The 18,108-nt window shown below is 37.1% G+C and overlaps 1 protein-coding gene across 5 annotated transcripts in view; it reads left to right on the top strand.

Annotated features, from left to right (window-relative positions):
- LOC125652698 (probable E3 ubiquitin-protein ligase HERC1) overlaps nt 1-18,108 on the top strand; it is a 68,561-nt gene that overhangs the window by 31,606 nt on the left and 18,847 nt on the right. For 4 of the 5 annotated variants that reach the window (XR_008803107.1, XR_008803106.1, XM_048882056.2 and 1 more), the window contains exons 40-57: nt 1,559-1,630; nt 2,167-2,500; nt 2,727-2,958; nt 3,126-3,448; nt 3,625-3,778; nt 3,971-4,122; nt 5,057-5,313; nt 5,629-5,731; nt 7,268-7,498; nt 8,024-8,215; nt 8,332-8,506; nt 8,775-9,000; nt 9,633-9,810; nt 10,080-10,231; nt 15,177-15,334; nt 15,924-16,123; nt 17,346-17,549; nt 17,843-17,967. Coding sequence is in view for 3 of the 5 variants with exons in the window: in XM_048882056.2 (XP_048738013.2) it covers nt 1,559-1,630; nt 2,167-2,500; nt 2,727-2,958; nt 3,126-3,448; nt 3,625-3,778; nt 3,971-4,122; nt 5,057-5,313; nt 5,629-5,731; nt 7,268-7,498; nt 8,024-8,215; nt 8,332-8,506; nt 8,775-9,000; nt 9,633-9,810; nt 10,080-10,231; nt 15,177-15,334; nt 15,924-16,123; nt 17,346-17,549; nt 17,843-17,967 (3,468 nt within the window). In the remaining 2 variants the exon portion in view is untranslated. The remainder of the gene's footprint in view (nt 1-1,558; nt 1,631-2,166; nt 2,501-2,726; nt 2,959-3,125; nt 3,449-3,624; nt 3,779-3,970; nt 4,123-5,056; nt 5,314-5,628; nt 5,732-7,267; nt 7,499-8,023; nt 8,216-8,331; nt 8,507-8,774; nt 9,001-9,632; nt 9,811-10,079; nt 10,232-15,176; nt 15,335-15,923; nt 16,124-17,345; nt 17,550-17,842; nt 17,968-18,108) is intronic. The other variant, XM_048882057.2, reaches the window with a different exon arrangement.

An 18,108-nucleotide genomic window follows, 5' to 3' on the forward strand; every position in this document is an offset into this window, starting at 1 on the left:
ATATAATTTCGTAAGTAGTGAGCCTAGTGCACATATAGCACTGCCCATTTGTGAAGCACGAGTGTGAGTCTTGTATGGATCATTTATTTTTTTTTCTTGATGAAGGCTCAAGTGAGCTTCTCAGATCAAAATTTTTCCTTTGTCATCATCGTTGTAAACTTTTCACATTTTCATCTTCTTCTCCAGAACCACTGGGCCAATTTCAATCAAACTTGGTACAAATCATCCTTGGGTGATTGAAGGGGATTCAAGTTTGTTCAAGTGAAGGTCCATTTCCCCATCAAACGGAAGATAATCAAGAAAAGTCAAAACTGAGTGGAGTTATTTAAAAATCTTCTCAAAAGCCAATGGGCCAGAAAAGTTAAAATCTTCAAGAAAGCTTCTTGACATAAAATAAATTCAAGTTTGTTCAAATCATTGCCCCCAGGAGTAGGCTGGGGCCACAATAGGGAATCTATGTACATGTATATAGGGAAAATCTTCTTTTCAAGAACTACTGGACCATGATTAATCCTGTTACTATGATCATGATTAATCCTGTTACTATGCAAGCATCCATAAGTAGTGCAGATTCAAGTTTGTTCAAATTGTGGCTACTTGAAGTAGGATAGGGCCACAATAGGGGATCAAAGTCTTTAGGGAAACATTTTTATATTTCAACAACAGCAGGGCCATGATTAGTCATATTAATATCCAAATGTCTTCAGGTAGTTCAAATTCAAGTTTGTTCAAATCAGGGGGGGGGGGGGGGGGGGGGGGGGGGGGGACAATAGGATATCAAAGTTTTATATGGTAATTCTATTCAAGATTAGCAGGGCCACACTAAATCATATCCAGATAGTAGCAGGGCCACACTAAATCATATCCAGATAGTAGCAGGACCACACTAAATCATATCCAAATAGTAGGATGACCACACTAAATCATATCCAGATAGTAGCAGGACCACTCTAAATCATATCCAAATAGTAGCAGGGCCACACTAAATCATATCCAAATAGTAGCAGGGGCACTCTAAATCATATCCAAATAGTAGCAGGACCACACTAAATCATATCAAAATGCAAGTCCCATGTTGTGTGGATTCAAGTTTTTAAATATGTCCCTGCAGCTATAATCAGGGGCACATTGTTTTGTCCTGTCTGTCTGTCTGAAATTTCAGCCTGAACTTTTGAATGTTTAGTGATGGGGCTCTCATATTTCATATGCACATTCCTTTTGACAAGACCTTGTTTTGTACCAAAGTTTTTAGCCTTGTGATGTTGACCTTAGAGTTTGACCTACTTTTAAGAAAGCCTAACCCATATCCTGAATTATCTAAGGCAGAGCTTTCATATTTTGTTCATAGAATTTTTATGGCAAGACCTTTCATATCATACCATGATCTACGACCGTGACCTTCTCCAGAACAGCAAGGTCATGTTAATCATTGGATCAGGTGTTGAGTGAATTCAAATTTAGTTATGTTGTGACCCTTAGGGGCTAGGTTTGGGCTATGTTACGGGTTCAAAAATTTTCAAAGGAATAAAGATTGAATTTTTTTTTAAAATCACAACAGCTGAACAACAGCAGGGCCAAGGTGACTCAGTTGAGCAATGTGGCCTATGGGCCACTGGTTTGTGTTGATAAGGTAAACTTTTACTAATAATCAATATGTTTTTGTTTACAAACTAACATGGTTAATGTATCAATAATGGTAGTATATAATAACTTATGTAACATCAACTATTTAATTTCACCCCAGATTGAAGGAATAGGTTGGAATTTTAAATTCACGTTCTTGACTAATTTACCTCTTGGACATTTTTGTCTGATTGGTCTTATTTGTATAATGAATGCATTGCATGTGGTTGGAAAGAAAACAATGGCATATATAGGTTTTGAAATCAAGTTCATCAACTGTAAATATAAGAATAAGGACCTATTAAACTCATTATGCCAGATCATGTATTTTTTATTCATATCTCAACTATAGTTTTTTGTATGCATTTAATATAGAATATTGTAATATTGATATCTAGCATATGTACCTTTTATTACGATACATATCTTATACATTTGTACTTTTTATCCATTAGAATTTATTTCAGTTTGTATTCCACTCTTTATATGATGTGTAAAATGACGTGTCAGATGATGTGTAAGATGTTGTGTCTCTTCTTTCAGCTAATGCAGAGATCCTTTATACAAGTGACAGCTTTGAAAGCCCTTAATGTAATCATACAGTGCAACAAATTTACTGAGATGCTACTGGTTCCTAAATCTGACTTAATGGCGGATTCTAGTAAGGCTCTAGTAGACGGCACTGTTGTGAGGCGAGATGAGGATTTTAAGTGTGGATTAAGGTCCCTGATGAAGAGGATGGTGAAGATATCTCTCTGTAATGCCTCATTACTGAAAGTATTTACGGTGGCCGACTTGGAGAGGGCCCAGTCTGTATTGTATCAGGTGCTCACCAAGAAAAGTGCTGAGGTGGATGCAGGCATACCGGAGTTAAAAGGTACACGTCATTGCAAATTATAAAAATTATTTCTATGAGTAAGATTTTTCTAAAATGTTTCCTTTTGCTTTATCTCTATGTACAGTGGACATGCATGTGAACTTTCTAAATTTACGTTCTGTTTATTGCGGTATAACCTTATTGATGAGGTCTTGTTAATATTATTTCTCTGAGATTTTGCACCTCATTCTATACATTTATAATGAAACTATGTGTCACGCTGCAGCAAAAATTCAATGTGGGATACCACCTACCATTAAACCCACTCCAGAAGGGAAGCCGAGAGAGACACAGTTCACATTCAGAAGGTTGGAGGGAGATTTGGGTAGTTTTATCATCCCACCCCCCAGTTTACCCAGCCTGCCAGCAGACCTTACAGAGGAAGAGATAGACATGTCTGAGGATGCCAACAGATCCAGCCTGCAGCAGACGTCTATACTACAGTTTCTGAGAAGAGGGTAGGGATATTAATTTTGTTAAACATTTCTAGATTTAGATATAGCTTACATCAAATCACAAGCATTCTTATTTCAAACTGTTTTGTTTAAATTTCTTCTAGTACCTCGTAAAGGGTTGAGTGTCTTACTTTAGACAAAAAACTTTATTTGTTTAAACATTTTATTAGAGCTGGGGTATGCAGCAATTCATCTCCCCGGAACCAGAGAAATGTGGTACCCCGTGTACCAGCTGTTGCTACTGACTACACGTCACCACCGGCTAATGAGGAGGTGGAGTCCGAACCACCTCCATTACCAGCACCACGCAGATATTCCTCCTCTGTGACTCCGCCTCCGGTATGGAGCAGGATGATTGGCAGTGCAGCAAAGAAACCACCACACCCACCTGTGAGGGCAAGATCACCTTCACCTCCGCCCCCTCCAATTGCAGCTCCACTACTAGAGATGGGGTTTTCCATCCAGTCAATTAAAAGGGCCATTAGAGAAACAGGTTAGAAAACTTCAGTTTAGGAAAATCATATAATAAATAAAGATTTGATAACTGCAACTTATAAAGAGGCTTGTAAATTACAGTACAATTTGCTGTACACTAGTGTTAGCTTTATTTTCGATATTTTAGTATTGAGAATCATTTTAATATTTGTGCATTATGTGACGGCCTGACAGGTGTCAATGGTAGGGAAGTGTCAGCGAGTGGGATAAACACCCTGGCCATGTGGATGTTGGAACATCCTGACAGTAGTGCTGACCCCGCCCAAACTAAATCTCGGGAGATGAACAGAAGAGGCAGCCTGGAGTCCATGGACAGACGAGGACTGAGGTAATGCAGTTGAATACAAATTTCCTGTGTAATTTTAGTGTGTAGGTCACGTCTAGGCATTCAAAGTTTTCCTCATCATGATAAATCAAAAGTTACTTCATTAGTCACAAGTTGAATTCATGAATCGTAATTGTTTCTAAGATAAACATGTTATTGATGATCAGTTTAACAAATCTGAACTGTTGATTTTAGAAGAAGACGACCACTGTCGAGTCAGGAGGCTTCTAACAGGGGAGGGGAAGACACTGCTGATGACACCGAGAATGTTGGGTCGCTATTTTCTCGCCGTCAGAGGCCACTGACAAGAACCAGGCACATTAATCTCCGAAGTATTGGTCATTTAGGTAAATCTGAATCCCAAAAACTTGATCTCCGAAGTATTTGGTCATTTAGGTAAATCTGAATTTCAAAAACGGACATATTAATCTCCGAAGTATTGGTTATTTAGGTAAATCTGAATTACAATACAAAGTGAATTAATTAAAATGGGTTCATGGCATTGGGCAGGGCATATTTTGTACATGTACATACATGTATGTATTCCCGAGTCTTTACGACTTGCATGTATGTAGTCCGAGTCTTTGTGACGTACATGTATGTGTGTGTTATGTACATACATGTATGTAATACGAGTCTTTGTGACGTACATGTATGTGTGTTATGTATGTATTCCTGAGTCTTTGCGACTTACATGTATGTAGTCTGAGTCTTTGCGACTTACATGTATGTAGTCCGAGTCTTTGTGACTTACATGTATGTATTCTCGAGTCTTTGCGACTTACATGTATGTATTCCCGAGTCTTTGCGACTTACATGTATGTAGTCTGAGTCTTTGTGACTTACATGTATGTAGTCCAAGTCTTTGTGACTTACATGTATGTAGTCTGAGTCTTTGTGACTTACATGTATGTAGTCCAAGTCTTTGTGACTTACATGTATGTAATCCAAGTCTTTATGACTTACATGTATGTATTCCCGAGTCTTTGTGACTTCATGTATGTAGTCCGAGTCTTTGTGACGTACATGTATGTAGTCCAGTCTTTGTGACTTACATGTGTGTACATACACGTGTATTTTTGTTTTATGAGAAAACACAGTTAAGGAAAGTGTACAAATTGTATATATGAGTTACATCTACTGTATGTTTAGTGTATATTGTTTAGTATATACATATGTTACAATGAAAAAAATCACCTTTATCTTTGCATTACTTGGATTCGAAATATTAATTTATGCCAGGATCTAAATTAATCTGTAACGACTGGAAACATTTTGTAGATAATGAGGACGATGACAACACTAGATCGGAGTTGCCCCAGAGCTCTGGTGAGGAAGCTTTATCCCTGTCGGATTTCTACGTGTCCGGTATGGGTCCTGATTACAGCGATACCCTGCTGCGGCCTCACTCCTTGGCTGATTTGTATGACAACATACTAGAGCTGCAGGATGAGATTTGTAATGATGACAGTATTGAGGATTTGTTTAATGTAGAACACTCGGAACACCGGGATACGTGGGACCTGTTTAATGCGCTGGTTTGTTTACACGTTTTATTACACATGTGTAGGAGGTGTCTATTTCAAACTACATTTCTAGAGAGAAAAATATAGATACATGAAGTTTACAGGTAAATTAGAATTAGCTTTATCGGAATTAAATGAACTTCAGATGGAATTGCATGTACAAACCTACATTTTAATTCTAGTTCTTTAATTATTTTGCTGATTGTTAATTCATAAGACTAAATTTAAAGATGATTTTAAATTCAATTTATACTGAATTGTATGTTACAACATTAACACTTGTAAAAGCAATGGACTGATAGGGAATATATTTATGTTGACTGACAGAGGCGGGAGTTGGAAGACCAGACGACCGTTACCTGTGAACTCTGTCAGCAGGAGACGTCAAATTTCAACCGACACATGAGAAGTGAACACCCAGGATGCATGGGTAATGTCATTCATAGGGGGCGCTGTTTGTCAGCGGCAATTCAAAAAATCCTAATGCCTCTACCGCACAGATTTCACATGTATTAAAAGAGATTTAGTATTGATTATTAGCAGATGGGTAGTGTTGATTATTGCAGATTTCACATGGAGTGTTCTATTGAGTATGAGTGTAGATTCCTTAGAAACTTATGTTTGATTTAATCTACAAAGAGCACCTTTCATGAAATAAGAAATTTCACTATTCATTTAAGCATTGAATGATTAATTTTTCTTTTACATCTGCTTTGCTTTAATGTGGAACAGGTTTTGCAGACAAATTGTATAATGCACATTTACATGCAATGTTTGAAAGGTATCCTTGTAAATTTAGATTTCCTTCAACTTTCCATGTGTGTAAGTCAGCAAGATACAACAGCCATGGAATAGCCAGAGCTGCTTTTCTTGAACGTAATTAGCTAGATTGGCACCGTGATGTCAAGAGTATGATGTCAGCACAATAGAGTAGGATGTAAACACAATAGGGTATGATGTCAACACATTAGGGTAGGATGTCAACACATTAGGTTATTGGGTTTTGTGATGTCGTACTGATGTTGTTTTTTAACACATCGGAGATGTTGAAGATTCTCTATAGGAATGAGAGTAGCAAAGCCCCGGATGTGCAGTTTACCCGAGATTGAGCGGAGGTATAAATGTCTAGGTGTTGCGTGGTTGGCTAATATCAAGAGTGAAATTATTTGGAATTGAAAGAAATATTATAGGGGTTTAAATTAATTGCTTCACCTTCTACCATAAACATCACCATGTGAATGAAAGTTTCTCAAGAGGGACGTTAAACATTATATAATCAATCATTCTACCATTATGATATAAATTTAGTTTCTTAGAGTTCCTACACTTTACCACTGTGTCATGACTTCATATTATCATGGTGGATAAATTACTTGTAAATAAGCCTGTAGAAAAATCCAGACAAGATTTAAGGAAGCTCACTACCACAAGATGTACGCATTTTATGACACTACATCACAAGATGACGATTGAAATGTTTTGTGAAATCCCTTGTATCGATTTGTTTGTATATCTACGTAGCTCAGTGGATAAGGTATCGGTTTACTGAACCACAGATCCCGAGTTCAAGGTATCGGTTTACTGAACCATAGATCCCGAGTTCAAATCCGCTAGTGTCTTTTGTGTTATTTATTAAAATAAATTTTGAAAATCATGTTTTTTCCCCCAAATTGCACATTTTTTTGCCTGTTTGACATATGTACTTGTTACATATCATCATGTCGTTCATGATTAAATCATTTTGTGCTTCTTTGATAAATTCTTTCAAGGTGTAGTGAGCCACCTTAATGAACATTTCTGAGGATATACATTATATATTTAGCAAGGCATGTACATGTATATCTCTTGTTCTTGCATGTACATGTAAAATAGCCAATTTAATGCAAAGTATGCTGTTTTTTTTACCTTACATTTAGTGTGTTGATTTTCATCATTTTATTTTTTCATGACATTATCACAATTGCAGGAAGCTGTGCTCAGCATGGATATAGAAGTAATGGTATTTATGTGGATGGTTGGTTTGGGGGTCGCTGTGGATCGGGTCATCCGTTTTATCTGATGTGTCCGGACTGTAGGGAGAGGTACCTGGAAGCCCGGGGGAACAGGGAAAACCTGCAGACCTCCGCAGACCCAGGGGAGAACAAGCCCAGTCTTAAGGCTCCAGACCTGTTGGAAATTGTTGACCAAGGATTCAGTGGTATGTTTATCATGGAGTATGTGGGTGTGAGGAGTGTGTGAAGGATCTGCAGGGTGTGCTGGTTAGGGCAGGATGGTGATTGTGGGTGTGAGGAGTGTGCTGATTAGGGCAGGATGGTATTTGTGGGTGTGAGGAGTTTTTGAAGGATCTGCGGAGTATGTTGATTAGGGCAGGATGGTGATTGTGTGGGTGTTAGGAATCTGCATGGTGTGCTGATTAGGGCAGAATGGTGATTGAGTGTGCTGATTAGGGCAGGATGGTGTTTGTGGGTGTGAGGAGTGTTTGAAGGATCTGCGGAGTATGTTGATTAGGGCAGGATGGTGATTGTGATGAAAGTACAGGAGTATTTAGTATTTTAGATAATGTATTCATACAGTGGCGCTATTATGACTTCATTGTTGATAGAAGATGTTGCAGTGTAATTAAATGAAACCATATTGCATGCAGATGGTTTTTACACTAAAATTTTTTAAAAAGTTATGGCCCATAGTGGTAGAACTGAATATTACTGCATCTCTGTTACAGATCCTATGATTATTTTCTCCGATACCACACAAAGTAAGCCAATGACAGAGAAGGTGGATATTCTGATGTCTAAGATAGGACTGGCCGACCACAAGCCTGTCCCTGAACCGGTCAAATTCTCAGAGAATGATCCCCTGGGTACAGGTCTCCTGAAGTCAGCCACTTCTTCAGGAGATGTATTACTGACACTGTGTAAGTCTGAGTTTCTTTTAATGCTGGGTATTTGTCTGTGTTAATTGATGTTCACATGTCATATGTAGTTGACCACTAGACTTTTGAATACACGAGTAAAACTATTCAATTTACAGCATCGTTTGCAAAAAGATCTCGCCCAGACAGTCGCAGTAAAAGCCTTGGGGAGCAGGCTTCCTATATCAGGTCAGGAGATGACAGAAAAATGGCTCTGTATCGCATCACCTCTACCATGCAAATAATGATAGCTCGATCCATGGTGGCCAAGGTTTTGTCTGTGCTGTCATCAAGGTGATCATTTCTTCGTTTGTAGATCTTCAACATTTTAGGAGTGTATGTACATGCATGCAAGATGAAAAACTTCTAAGAAGCAGAATTCCTTAGAGGTGGAAAATATTTTTTTTCCGTAGAAAAAGTCCATAAATGCTGGTAGATTGCTAATAATATCAGAGAATGATTTTAGGATAAAGAGTAATACAATTGCTTATTTATTTGGATAATTAAGATCCACATGTTTGAATGCATATGAATGAATATGCAATATGCTTTTCTTATACAGCGGTCCAAACTGCAGTTTGCCGACAGCTTTAGACTATATAGGTCTGTCTGATATCATGACACTTGTTCAGTTCATGTGTCTGTGTGCCACAGGCAAGGTTCTGTATCCTGTGAGTTGTCAGCCCCGAGACTCGGCTGAGAGTCTGAGTCACCTGACCACTGCCATAGGGACCCTGATACAGGACAGCCCCGCCTCCCTCAGACAGCTCATTCAGCTCTGTACACAGGTGGGTGATGCAGGGGATTATGGTGTTAAATTTTAGCAAAGAAATGATGATAATGCACACTTCATGTGACTTAATAAGATACCAGATACTTGTATGAATGTGATGTCATTATCAGAATGTGGAAATAAGTGATTATATGAATCCATCAAATGAAAACTACTTTTGGTTTGAAAATATTCCTTTTTAGCTCAACCGAGCCAAGGCTCAAGTGGATTCTCTGATGTAAATTTGACTGTCGTCTGTGTGTGTGTGTGTGTGTACAGTGTGTATGTGTGTACAGTGTATGTATGTTTGTCTTTGGTTGACTGCATGTATTATTTTTATTATCACTATTATTATGATTCAAGTTTGTTCACACCTAAGATGTACCTACATGTAGGAAAAGCTACTTTTACAGCAAAAAAATTTGGTTGAAAAAGTGGACATTTTAAACATCATATTCAATAAGAATAGACTGGTGATTAATATTAAAAACTTGTAAGCATTAAATTTAAAATAGAAATTGAAAAATTTCTATAATTTTTATAATCTCTAAATTTTAGTGGTTTCACTTGTGTTGGGGGGGGGGGGGGGGGGCAAATGAATCCTAGATCATACCTAGCCCTTTTTTGTATTAAATGACTACATTGTAGGAACTGATGCTAGCAGCAATGGGAGGTAACAAAGGTGATGTGAGGAAGAAGACGAAGAACCTCGCCCCCTCACAGCCATCCTCAATGTTTACAGTCACACAGTCCCTAGTGACACTCCTCACGCGAAATAAATGGGTCAGCAACCTTAGCTGGGCATCGCTCTATCTTCCACTGTCTGGTAAATATAGCTATTTATTGACTTCAATAAGGGGGTCAGCAACCTTAGCTGGGCATCACTCTATCTTCCATTGTCTGGTAAATATAGCTATTTATTGACTTCAATAAGGGGGTCAGCAACCTTAACTGGGCATCACTCTATCTTCCACTGTCTGGTAATTATAACTATTTATTGACTTCAATATCTTCAACATCACAGATATTGTGAATGGTTCTATTCCATACACTGATAAAAGGTTTGTAAGACTTACGTAGGGAATTTATTTACAGGCTCTCAGGAGTCAGTATCTACCCCTCAGTCTCCAGATTCCTCGACAAGGGATGACTCGTCCCTCAATCTCATCAATGCTCTGGCAGCTTGTGTGCTTTCTGCGAAGTTGTCTCCCGTGTACAAGCAGTGGGCTGTCAAAGAATTTATACAGGTATTCTATTATCATCAATCTGAGAATTTATACAGGTATTTTCATCAGTCTGAAATTGGGTCAAAATGGTGGGGATTTTATTCAGATTTTGTTGTACACTTCCAATTTTTTTATTTCTCTCAATTTCATTACTGAAAGACAAGATGTTGATTTTTGACAAAAGAAATATTTTTATACCCCCCACAACAAGTTGTGGGGGGGGGGGGGGGGGGGTATACTGGAATCGGGTTGTCCGTCTGTCTGTCCGTCCGTCCGTCTGTAGACGCAATGGTTTCTGGGCTCTAATTCATTATTCTTTCCACCTACAGTCACCATATCATACATATGGACTACCCATGGGATGAAGATGTTCCCTATTAATTTTGGGGTCAAAAGGCCAAAAGTCAAGCGCACTAGACATCGAAGTAGCAATATGGTTTCCGGGCTCTAAAGCGTTATCCTTTCCACCTTCAGTCACCATATCATACATATGGACTTCCCATGGGATGAAGATGTTCCCTATCAATTTTGGGGTCAAAAGGTCAAAGGTCAAGTGCACTGGACATCGATGTAGCAATATGGTTTCCGGGCTCTAAAGCGTTATCCTTTCCACCTACAGTCACCATATCATACATATGGACTACCCATGGGATGAAGATGTTCCCTATCGAATATGGGGTCAAAAGATCAAAGGTCACGCGCACTGGACATCGAAGTAGCAATATGGTTCGGTTTGTCATGCCATTTGTTTTTTACACTCAGAAAAGAGGTAGTTTATACCTATTACCAACGCCCTTTGGGAGATTGGGGTAAGCGGGGGGTATTCTTAGTGAGCATTGCTCACAGTACCTCTTGTTACAAACTGAATAGAACCAGTGAAGTGCTAAATATATATCTACAGCAAAAAAAAATCAAATCAGATTTACAGTAGTTACATACCATACAATGGGTATTTTCTTTGGTTGGAAATTTTTTGTGATTTGATCCATAAATGGTAGCAAATTGTATTCTGCATTTCTTCCGATATGCATGTACATGTGTATATATATATAGATATATATATCTAAATGTGAAAAATTGCCTCAGTGTCCGGTAATCAATAGGTAAAATATTGAATAAAATAAGACAACACGTTGTAAAACGTAAGCACCTTCATTTTTAAAAAAATCTTCAGACGTTTTACATTATGAAAACAAATTATGTTGTTATGACTATAACAATATAATGACATCACAATACTGAGGGAGTCATTTGGAGCGTGTCATTGTGACGTAATACAAAGAATTTACATTAACCTATTAAGCATAGGTCTAAATGAGCGAATGAAATATTTTTATTTTTCTCTCCTTTCCACTAAATTGTCCATGAAAAGTTTGTAAAAAGGAAAAACGTTAAAATGTCCATTTCCACACACGTCTAAATGTTCACTCGGTTTTATTTTACGGTATTCCGGTACTTGAATGTGTTGCTTATGTACACGAATTCTGGCTCTAAGAGTTGTTCCTGTCTCTCCAATATAGATTTGTTTTCATCCGCTACATGTAATAACATATATTAAATTCTTAGAGCCACAAGACATATCCGCATTTACGGTGAATTCCTTTCCGTTGAAATTGAAAGTTTGTCCCTCCTTTATATATGGACAAGTTCCACACTGGGGATCTTTGCATCTGTTGACTTGGGAATCGGATTTGCTATGAAATTTGGATGGACTAATATTCTACGGAGATTTTTTGGTTGTCTTTTACTGTTAATGAATTTGTAATTTCGGAGGACATGTGTCATTTTTTCATCTGATTTCAGAATATTAATAAGTTGATGAACCACAGGAGTCGTATTCAGGTTTTTGGGTTATGGGTGGTTACAAATGGTAATATTTTGGAATCTTTGTGGTTTCGTGGAGGCGGGTTGATAAGTTCTTCTCTGTTAAGTGCCTTGGATTTCTTTATTCCATTTTTAGCTCTTCTGAGCCGAAGGCTCAAAGAGCTAATTGCTATGGCCATTTGTGCGTTGTGCGTAAACTTTTTAGAAAAAGGGCTATAACTCAAGAACCCCTTGGCCAATTTTTTTCAAATTTGTTACAGGGTATCATTGGCCCAAGGGCTTTCATACATACTAAATAGAGGGATGTGACCCTTTAACAAGGGGAGTTAATCAGGAAAATACAAACAAAAGTAGTGGTTGCTAAAAAATCTTCTTCTCAAGAACCACTGGGCAGATTATCACCAAACTTACATATAAGGATGAGGATATGTTGTAGATTAAAAATTGTTCAAGGCATTACCCTGGGGCAAAGGGCGTGGTCTCAAGGTCACTTCAAAGTTGACCTAAATTTATATTTCCTTAAATCTTTGATATTTTAGTCATTATAAGGACTAGGATCATCAAATTTTGACAGTTGATGCATCTTAGGACCTTGTGTCAAGTTGTCTCAAAAGTAGGTCACGGTGACCTACTTTTTTAATTTTGCAGGTATATATTTTAAAATTAATTTTGATGCATATCTTGGACACTTTGAAGCCTATGATCATCAAAAGTTGTCAGTTGGTGGATCATGGGACCTTGAAATGCGTCAACTGAAAAATAGGTCACCGTGACCTACTTTCTGAATTTTATGGCTTATCATTTATAGATATATTTTAAGTTGTTATTTCAAATACCGAGAGGTTTAGAATCATCAAATCTTGTAAGTTGATGCATCTTGAGGCCTTGAAACATATTTATAAAAAAGTAGGTCACAGTGACCTACTTTTTGAATTTTGCAGATATTCAAATTTCACATTTTCAATTTTAGATGCATATTTTGGGCACTGTAAAACCTAGGATCATCAAACTTTGTCAGTTGATGCGTCTTCAGTCTTCGGTTTGTGTCGACCAAAAAGTAGGTCACTCTGACCTACTTTTGGTATTTGACAGCTAAATTACTATATTTCAGACACTATTTGACCTACAATCATCAAACTTTGTCAGTTGATGCATCTTGAGTTTTCGGAGTGTATCGACCAAAAAGTAGGTCACTGTGACCTACTTTTGGCATTTGACAGTTATATTTATATATTTCAGTCACTAATTGACCTACAATCATCAAACTTTGACAGTTGATGCATCTTGAGTCTACGGAGTGTGTCGACCAAAAAGTAGGTCACCTTGACCTACTTTTGGAATTTGATGGCTATATTTATATATTTCAAATACTATTTGACCTACAGTCATCAAACTTTGTCAGTTGATGGGTCTTGCATGTTCGAAGGGTTTCGACCAAAAAGTAGGTCACCTTGACCTACTTTTGGAATTGGACGGCTATATTTATATATTTTCAGACTATTTGACCTACAGTCATCAAACTTTGTCAGTTGTTGGGTCTTGCATGTTCGAAGGATTTCGACCAAAAAGTAGGTCACCTTGACCTACTTTTGGAATTTGACGGCTATATTTATATATTTCAAATACTATTTGACCTACAGTCATCAAACTTTGTCAGTTGATGGGTCTTGCATGTTCGAAGGGTTTCGACCAAAAAGTAGGTCACCTTGACCTACTTTTGGAATTGGACGGCTATATTTATATATTTTCAGATACTATTTGACCTACAGTCATCAAACTTTGTCAGTTGTTGGGTCTTGCATGTTCGAAGGATTTCGACCAAAAAGTAGGTCAACTTGACCTACTTTTGGAATTGGACGGCTATATTTATATATTTCAGATACTATTTGACCTACAGTCATCAAACTTTGTCAGTTGATGGGTCTTGCATGTTCGGAGTTCGCTGACCAAAAAGTAGGTCACCATGACCTACGATTGGAATTTGACAGCTATATTTCAATATTCAGATACTAATTGGCTTAAAATCATCAAACTTTGTCAGTTGATATTTCTTGGGTTCTCAAAATGTATAAACCAAAAAGTAGGTCACATTGACCTACTTTTTCTGAATTCTTAGGATTTAACTAAAGATTTAGAATACTAAGAGGCTAAGAATAGAAATGGTGGGGTTGTACAATTTATCAGAAGAGTGATTCTAGGCCCTTGGGCCTCTTGTTAATTATGTTTTTAGGGTAATGTTGTTCTGTCAAGTAAATTTCAAGTTGATGTAAACGCTCTTCTCTTGTTTGTTCATCACTGATTATGGTTCATATCCTCCTAGCTAGGTTGTACGGAATAGAACGCTTTTGTGTCTGGGATGAGATGAGATGGAACTTGTCCATATATAAAGGAGGGACAAACTTTCAATTTCAACGGAAAGGGATTCATCGTAAATGCGGATATGTCTTGTGGCTCGAAGAACTTAATATATGTTATTACATGTAGTGAATGTAGACAAATCTATTTTGAAGAGACAGGAACAACTCTTAGAGCCAGAATTTGTGTACATAAGCAACACATTCAAGTACCGGAATACCGTAAAATAAAACTGAGTGAACATTTAGACGTGTGTGGAAATGGACATTTTAACGTTTTTCCTTTCTACAAACTTTTCATGGACAATTTAGTGGAAAGGAGAGAAAAATAAAAATATTTCATTCGCTCATTTAGACCTATGCTTAATAGGTTAATGTAAATTCTTTGTATTATGTCACAATAATACGCTCCAAATGACTCCCTCTGTATTGTGATGTCATTATATTGTTATAGTCATAACAACATAATTTGTTTTCATAATGTAAAACGTCTGAAGATTTTTTTAAAAATGAAAGCGCTTACGTTTTACAACGTGTTGTCATATTTTATTTAATATTTTACCTATATATATATATATATATATATATATATATATATATATATATTGCAATTGTAATTTTTGTGGATTTTTCCTATCCTCAAAACTTCCCAAAAAATGGGCAACCGCAGAAAATATGGTATGTAAACGATAGTTTCAGTTCAATAGACACTTGCCTGTTTGTAATTATTAAGCCTGTAAATAGAATGTAGTCATTGGCAAGTCAGTTGTATGTTTATTTTGTTGCAGTGTTTATCTTCTCTGTCAACTAGTCAGCTGAGTCCGATCGTTAATCAAGTGGACTGGGGCGGAGAAATGACTTCCTGTCCGGTTTCCAAGCTGGAGGCCCACCAGAACAGACTGGCCCATTGTGTGTGGAGCAGCAAGAAAAATCTACTGGCCACCAGGTTTGTTCTGTTTCCATTTTGATTCGATGTGATTTTGATTGTCTTTGAAGCTTTTGTTTAATGGAAGAAAATGATGATGATTGCTTTTAATTACCATATTCATCCTTTTGAGCACACCAGGTGCATAGAAAATTGGAAAAGGGAGCAGATTATTTAAAAGTTGGTTTTGAAATATTTCCAATGAGATTTTGACTGTAAGAAATGCTCAAATAGATATTAAATTCTAAATGAGTTATTGTTTTACTTTTCTTTACAATAATATAATCCACTCAGGTCTTATTCAGATTTATCATTTCAAATCGTCAACATACATGTAACAAATACACAAAGATACAGTAGCTATTACCAGTATAAGCTGTCGTACTGTAAAGGGGGGGGGGGGTCTTAATTTTTGAGAGTTGAAAGAAGTCCGAGGGAGCACATATATAGGGGTAGGGGGGCACTCAATAGGATGAATACAACATTATTTATTTGTGCCGAAGTTTATAATGATGGAGTTATGATGTGATCAGTTATGTAAAAAGGGTTATAACAGTGATGAAATGGAAGTTTAATATGTGAATTCTAACCACTCTGCTGTTCTTGTCAGTGGCTATGATGGGACACTTCGCGTGTGGAGCTTGCCTAACAGGACACACCAGTTTCTACAGCAGACATGTATATTTAACCGCGGAGACGAGGACTGCGAGGAACTGAATGGCAACCTCCTGTCCTGTATCTGTTGGAGCAGCACGGGGAAATACCTGGCGGGGGCCATGGACAATATTGTCAATGTCTGGACAACTAGCGGTACGATCCAGCAAAAAATCTATAATATTGTTAATGTCTGGATAACTAGCATAACGATCCAGCAAAAAATCTATAATATTGTTAATGTCTGGACAACTAGCGGTACGATCCAGCAAAAAAATCTATAATATTGTCAATGTATGGACAACTAGCAGTACGATCCAGCAAAATAATCTATAATATTGTCAATGTCTGGATAACTCGTGGTACGATCCAGCAAAATAATCTATGATATTGTCAATGTCTGGATAGCTCGCGGTACGATCCAGCAAAATAATCTATGATATTGTCAATGTCTGGATAACTCGCAGTACGATCCAGCAAAAAAATCTATGATCCATTTGTGTTGAAAATGTCGGTAAAATTCACCTCCCCCTTCCTACAATATTCTTTGTTACATGGAGATGTACACATACAATGGCCTCTGTTTACAACAAAATCAGATACAATGAAATGTCACATATAACAAAGGGAATTTTATGTCCCAACTAGCTGTGTTCGTTTTGTCTTTGATTAAAGTGATGGTTACACTAAATTGGTTATTCTGAAAGTCAGCTTACATTGAAGTAAAATATTCTGTCCAGCCTGTATAAACATCAGATATAACAAAATATGTTAAGGTTATAGTATGTACAGATATCTAAAGTGTTGTTTTTGTTGTTTGTTGGCAGTTGCCTTGTTCATGGCTTTGTAAAGGGTTTGAAATTTCTACCATCAGATTTAACTTCAATGTAAGAGCAGTGCAATGCTTTGGTATAGAAAATATTTAGTACCAGCAGATAATGTGCTTGAAAAGATAAAGGCCAAGTTTCAGAAACACAGTGTACATGATTTCTTGATCCTATTACATGTGTGCACAAAGCGTGGTAAATATCTGACCAATATATTAATCATATTTGTTGTGATCATGCTGACTTTTACATACATGTCCAAGACTAAATACAATGTTGATATCGACAATAGCATGATGATATTGTGTTGATATTGTTATTCTACTAAGTTATAATTTATCATATACATCTTTGTTTTCAGGAACCAAAATAAAATGTTGATATTGATGATACCAACAATAGCATGATGTTATCGTGTTGATATCGTCATCTTACAAAGTTAAAATCTATCATATACACGACTGTTTTCAACAAAGTTCATATAGAGAATTTGAATATCAGCATCGTCATTATTAATGGATTGATTTTTTAAAAGAGACCTAAACTTTCAGGTGGGAAAGGTCACATGGACATTCAGCCTCATTTTGTGTCTGTGCTGTCTTGGCCAGAACACAAAGGAATGATGGGAGGTTGTCTCGGTCTGACCACGGACATGCTCCTGATTGGTAGACTGGACGGGTCACTGGCCTACATTGATGTCTTCGATAGCTCCAGCTTCAAGAGGCACGAGTTAGAACATTGCTACAGGGAAAATGGTATGAAATCGTTTGGTTCAAATAATGGTATTATGCTTGATTTGACAAAGCACATAGCATTAGGTTATTAATTTACCTTTCTTGTAATAATGATGATGTGGGGATGATACATGTACAATATCTTACAAGAAAGGCCAGAAAAAATTCTGCATAATAAGTGAAAATGGTTATTTCTCTAAATTTTCCAAATAAATGAATTTTCAAGTTATAGGCTAAATATGAAAGATTGTAAAACTTATTGTGTTAATCATTGAACGTCTTGTTCACATCGTATATTTTCTTTCTCCATTTAGTTTCAGTCACTCAGATTGCGTGGTTTGATGAGGACAGACCATTTGCTGTTGCATTCAGTGATGGAGTTATTTCCCTTTGCACAAAGTTCGAAATGGAGCGACCACACTTGACAAAAGCATTTGATGTAACACTGGTTTTGTTTTGGCTTTTTCTGTACATAATTGTATTTAAACAATGCATGTGATAGTGCAATTTAATAAAAAAAACTGTGGAAGGTTTCTAATCATATTATGACTGATTCTCTTCTCAAATTAAGGTCCTACCG

The sequence above is a fragment of the Ostrea edulis genome, chromosome 5 (assembly GCF_947568905.1).
Source record: "Ostrea edulis chromosome 5, xbOstEdul1.1, whole genome shotgun sequence".
Classification (NCBI taxonomy): domain Eukaryota; kingdom Metazoa; phylum Mollusca; class Bivalvia; order Ostreida; family Ostreidae; genus Ostrea; species Ostrea edulis.